Source organism: Crocodylus siamensis, chromosome 1 (genome assembly GCF_052110815.1).
Source record: "Crocodylus siamensis isolate JL-2025a chromosome 1, ASM5211081v1, whole genome shotgun sequence".
Taxonomy (NCBI): Eukaryota; Metazoa; Chordata; order Crocodylia; family Crocodylidae; genus Crocodylus; species Crocodylus siamensis.
Genome location: NC_143395.1, coordinates 203793145 through 203799144, shown reverse-complemented (window position 1 = coordinate 203799144; position 6000 = coordinate 203793145). Strand labels below are relative to the sequence as shown.

General features: G+C 43.9%; 1 protein-coding gene across 1 annotated transcript in view; it reads left to right on the top strand.

Annotated features, from left to right (window-relative positions):
- The first annotated feature begins 4262 nt into the window (after positions 1-4262).
- GALM (galactose mutarotase) overlaps positions 4263-6000 on the top strand; it is a 38363-nt gene continuing 36625 nt past the window's right edge. The window contains exon 1 of the mRNA XM_090052942.1: positions 4263-4497. Within this exon, the coding sequence (XP_089909068.1) occupies positions 4302-4497 (196 nt within the window). The 5' untranslated portion in view covers positions 4263-4301. The remainder of the gene's footprint in view (positions 4498-6000) is intronic.

The following is a 6000-nucleotide window of genomic DNA, read 5'->3' as shown; positions in this document are numbered from 1 at the left end:
ATGTAAGTCAATGAAAATGTCAGCTCCTGTGATGTTATAAAAGCCGCAGTCTGTTACCACTTCCCTGTAAAATCACGTATCACATCCTTATCAAAGAGTTCATTTGCAAGCCAAAAACATTTCCCCTAAGTCTTATCAGTATGGGACAGTATCTTAGTAATGATAAACTGGGGGAGACTACTAAAGAGCTAAGTATGAAAGAGAGACTAGCTAAGGCCTTTCTGCTCAGAAATATGCCTTGTGAATCAGCCATAAATACAACTGAATGTTTTTCCACAAGTTATAAGAACTTGGGAACTACAGACAAAGCTAATGCTGCTACTATTCAAAAGGAAAGACTTCTTCTTAAACAGTGAAGACTGCTGAATGCCAAGAAAGTATTCACTTAATACAAGAGCAGGCAATTATTTTGGGCAGAGGGCCACTTACTGAGTTTCGGCAAGCCACTCAAAGCCACATATCAATTTTATAAATGTTTTAGGGGCCCCGTGAGCCAGATAGAATGGCCTGGTAAGCCACATCCAGCCCCCAGGCACACCTGACTTAAACATACTATTTATGAGCTCCAAGCACGTAATGTACAAACAAGGAAATCATTAGTTAACAAACATCAGCAGTCTCATATTGAGCACACTATCAATTGTTACCATATATAAACAAAACTGAACTCAGAATCTTAAATTTGGTCCAGGGATTTTAAAGCACCACTTTTAGGTTGATATTGTACCTAAATATTTCTTCCTTTTAAGAGCCTTTCTGAAGTTAAAAATAATAAATTTAGCAACTGGCAGTGCTTTTTTTTCACAAAGTTGTTAGAATTATTTTAAATAATTATAATTACGGCTGCAGATGTACCTTATTAAATAAAAGTAACTACAGTATCAATTTAGAGCAAAATGATCCAGCCCTGCATTCCAGGCTTAAAAATAGATTAAAATAATATACACATATATCTGGTTCCTGGCTATTTGGTGTTTTATCTGTACTTCAAGATTACTGCTGATGAACAGACAGACATAGAAACTCAGCATTTCTAAAGAGCATAACTTTTTAATGGACTGTAACTAAAGAATATTATGTGAAATATCAGTGCAAAAATGTTTTCTTTTGTCTTCAGAATAAAAACTAGCCAGGCAAATTTTCTGAGCCAAATTTAGAAGCTTACTGAAGTAGGGTTTGATAATGGAACATGATTACAAGCTTAGCTGTGTAGAGGCCTCTGGACACTATGTGATGTGTATAACAAACAGGGTCATTGCTTTCTAGCTGTGATGGTTCACAGGATTAGACAATAAGCCTTTTTTAACTGTCCTAGAGTTCTGTGACAGGGATAGAATTCTCTACTAAACTCTACAGAATAGATCAAAAACCCTAGAGAAAAGGTAGCATTTCTATATTGCAGACAAAGTTCTTTGGGTGAATCTGATATCTTTTATATCTGATTCACCCAAAGAACCTTGTCTGCCTATGTCCTTAGACCAACACGGCTATAAGTTACACCCCGTAACATGGAAGATATCAAATTCATTTCCATATTAAATGTCGTAGGTTTGGGGAATAACAGAGTGAGTAGCATGTGGTTTCACCTGTTCAACTCTAGGGACTTTTCATATGGGTTTCCTCTAAGATGAGGGCTTAACCATATGCTTAAATCCTAGTGAAGTGTCAGTAGCATTTAAGTAGGTGTGTGAGGGCTTTACTGAATATGGTGGGAGGCTTAAGGTCAGACACACTCACAAGCTTTGTTGAACTGATGCCTTGACTCATGAAGACAGTGGAGAGCTAAATGTGCCATGGTTGAGCTTACTCTGCCTCCCTGTGACAGTTCACAACTCTCCACATGGAGGGCTCTTCATCCATACTGCTAAAACTGTCCTTCCAGCCCTATGTCTCCTCCTACTTGACTGCACAAGACTGGAAGGGACTCATGGTTCATTAAATCCACACCTGGGGCATTGCAGGCAATCATACTGCATAATCCCTTTGCGATCAAGTTTCATCTTGAAAAACAGAGAGGCTATCTGCTCCAGGCCTTCATTTCCTAGACAGAAAATATTGCAGCTGCCTCTTCTCTGTCCCTTCTAAGACTGACACGCCATTTCTTTCCAGTCCATTTAAGACACACTTGCTAAGGTATTTTTTCTGGCCTATTGCCTGGGTGTTCTTTGTCCCTCACACAAGGCTCTGGTTGTTCACAACTCTTGTCCATTGCTGGCTCCCTTACTCCATCAATGATGCCAGCCTTGTAGACTCATTTTTCTCCATCTGTTGCAAGCAGTTCCAAGCTTTCTTCTACATGTTTACTATGCATGGGGCATTCTTTCTGAATTAACTCATAAGGCCACCATCCTCTCTTCTTTCAAAATATGCTTCACCCACACTTGTCACCACAGTTCCAGGAAATCAGCTACCCTATGTTGCTGATACAAAGAAAATTTGCTGTCAAAACAGCTTTTTAAGCAATATTATTCTCAAAATGTGTTGTTTTTCTGCAAATATTGTGCCTTTTTGTCACACAAAGCCCTTAATTTCTCATCTCTGGGGTACTACCAGGTGAGAAAAGTAGAACATTTTTGTCTACAAGGTCAGAATGTGTGTCTCAACACTTGTAGAAGATCTGATGAATATGAAAGTGACATTTGAGCATAGACATTTACAGAATAAAATCACTTTTCAGATCTGCAAAATGTTTAGAAAATGGATGTGTTTTACAACAGACAGTGAGGAATAAATAAAACGGGTGACTCAAGCTTTTTGGAGGTATGTCAACAATGTCAAATGTCAATTATAGCTATGACCGGAAGAAGATTGTAGTTTTCACAGTTAGGCATTCATCATCCATTATGTTAATCCATGCTCCAGGTAGCATGGTCAAAAACTACTGTTTGAATAGAAAAGGCTATCTTAACAGTGAAATGCAAACTTTAAAATGAATGCTTCTATGAGTGCAAAAGTGGGATAAGATATATAGTTGTGGTTTTAATGTGTATAAAAAGAAGGTTTAGAAAATTATCACTTGTAATTCTTGTGAAATCTGAGAGTAATGTGTCTAGGCGTGCTATGCTATATGCAGTGTTTCCTCTAGCAGAGGAAACTTGCATCACATATGGTTGGAAGAGGCAGAATGTTCCAGATACACATTTTCATTCCTCTTTAACTTGCTAAAAATGTTCCCTTTTGGGTAGAAGATCCTCTTGCAGAGCTGTAAGGCAAAAAACCCCATGATTTTTCTCTGTAGATTTTAACCCAATCAGTTGACCTCATTCATGTTTGCATTTAAAAGAAAAAAGAAAGTGACTTTTAATTTTCAGTCAAAATTAAGCAGATGTCTGTGATTGAAGGGAAACCCCCAGGATCCAGTATTAAGTTCTTTACTTTTCTCCCCCCTGCACAAATCAGAAACCAGAAAGCAGGATGCAGTAACAAGACAATAAAAATGCTGCCCTGTGCCTGCAGAAAGGTGTTTGTGCCTGAAAGCTTGCAAAGCAGGGCTGGGATTACAAGGGAGTTGGGGGGGGGCTGATTATGGGGGAGTTTGGGATGGGATTACATTATATTCCTGTTTGAGAATTACAGGGGAGTCAATGGGGGGTAGGGGCACTTTCATCTTATTTCATAAGGGATGAAATCCCCCTGTAAGATTTGAAAGGCACAACCTGGGCAGGGGTCTCTGATTGTATTATGGCATCATGATGGACAACCCATATTTTTTGCAACTTCCCTCCTCCCCCCCCAAAAAGTCAAAGTGTAATTCAAACCCTGTTTTAAAGAACAATTGTTTTCAGCTATTTAGTAGGTCTAATAAAAGATCACATTTACCCAAAGAACCTCGTCTGCCTTCAGTCTGTGAGAGAAGAAACTGGGAGAACAGACCAGCTCAAAGGGGTCAGTTAATACACTCCTGATTTGGGACGGGATGAACGCGAAGGGCTGGCAAGCAGGTGTTTTGTTGTTGTTGTTGTTTTTTTGGGGGGGGGAGGGTAAATCCGATATCTTTTTTTATGAGACCGACTCAAATAGTTGGAAGCATTCTCCTTTGCAAGCTTCCGGGTACGAGCACCCTCGGACAGGGCGAGCTGAGGAAGCGCCTGCAGTTGGCGCGCGCGCTCCCCGCGTCGGTAGGCGGCTTTGCGCACGGGGAGGCTGCCCCTGCTCCGGGCAGCCAGGCCGCGCAGTCCCGTCTCCAGCGGTTGTCCTTCCTGGGCCGCGGGCGGGGGAGGGGGAAGGGGAAGGGGAAGGGGCCAAGCTCTCCCCGCCCAGCTCGCGTAGGTCCGCCTGTTCCCGAGAGCCCTTGAGGAGCCATGGCCGGGGTGCAGAGAGAGCTGCTCGGGCACCCGCCGCACGTGGGCGAAGCGGGGGCTGTGGAAAAGTTTGTGCTGAACTCAGACAGGGTGAAAGTGGAGCTCCTCTCCTTAGGCTGCATAATCACTGCGCTGGAAACCAGAGACAGGGATGGCCAAGCCTCAGACATTGTCGTGGGCTTTGATCATTTAGAAGGTGGGTTTCAAGTTTAAACCATTATTTTTGGTGTTTTTTCTCCCCCAAGACATACGTATTAACCTCGCTTCTGGGGGCATGTGTGGACTTGATTCTTTACTGTCTAACCCAGTGCTTCACCTTTTTTGGACCAGGACCCATTTGTAAACATGTGGTCAGTCCCACCCACTGCATGTGGGGGTGCCCCCAAGCAGTCCCCCATGGGCTGGAGCAAGGGAAAAGCCAGGGTTTCCCACATATTTCTTTTATTTTAAGGAGAATCCATTTTTAAAGTTTGCTTGTGACCCTTTCATATATTCTTGCCACCCACTTATGGGTCACAACCCACACGTTTAGAAATGCTGGTCTGATCCACTTCTAAGGTCTCTCTTGCTATGAGGCCTGGTACTACTTTGCAGCATTGCAAACCCCACCATGTCAAAAATCAAGGGACAAACTTAACAATCGAGATTTGGTAAGTAAAAAATGAGATGCTCCATTTTAACCCTGCTTCCCCTCAGCTGCTTGTGCATGCACCCTGAGCAGCACCCCCCACCTGTTGCAGGTCCAGGCTCAGTGGTGACTTGGCAGGGCTACCTGAACCCCATCACAGCTGGGCCCTGCCCAGGCTCCGCTCCTGCCTGGACTTTGCACCTGGTTCCGACCTGGTTGGGCAAGACACACGCCAGAAGAAAAAGGCTTGAGATTTGAGAGTACTATTGTGAAATCATGAGTTGGACTTAATTTTACTCAGGAATCACAACTCTTGCAATAATTTCACGAGAGTTGGCGTTACTGACTGCCTTGTCCTTTACTGTCAAACCACATGGGGACAAGAGACTGCCAGCTCACAGTGGTGGTGTTGTTCCCTCCACTCTTCCCATACAAAGGATTGTCCAGAGCAAGGGAGAGCCAGACTCCTGCACAGAACGTGACTAGATCAGAATGTGAGTTGCACACTTCCTTCGAGTTGGTGTAAATATAGGGCTAGGGTACAGCTGGGATCCAGAGAAACCTAAACAAATTGGAGGATTGGACCAAAAATCTCATGAAGCAGTGGCGACATGTAGGGGATGCATGAAGGTGCACATGCATCCTCTGACAGCCAGTGCTTCCCAGTTAGGTGATAGGCAGAGTGGGTAGGTGGAGCGCCAATGCCCCCCATGTGAACATTGGCTGGGGAGTGGGGGCGCCAGGAGAAGCGCCACTGGCACTTCTGGGTTAGTGTGATCAGCTGTGGGGGGACTGCCCCCCTCCCAGTTGGCAAGATCAGCTGTGGGGGATCCCCCCCCAAGTTACTGACTGGCTGCTGGATGTCGCATGCTGCCCTTACTCAGGAGGCACCAGTCACCCATGTCATGAAGTTCAATAAGGACAAGTGCTACGGACAGAATGATCCCATGCACCAGGACTGACTGCCTAAGCATTAGCTCTGCAGAAAAGGACCTGGGGGTTACACTGAACAATAAATGAATATGAATCAACAGTGTGCCCTTATTGCAAAGAAGGCTAATGGCATATTGG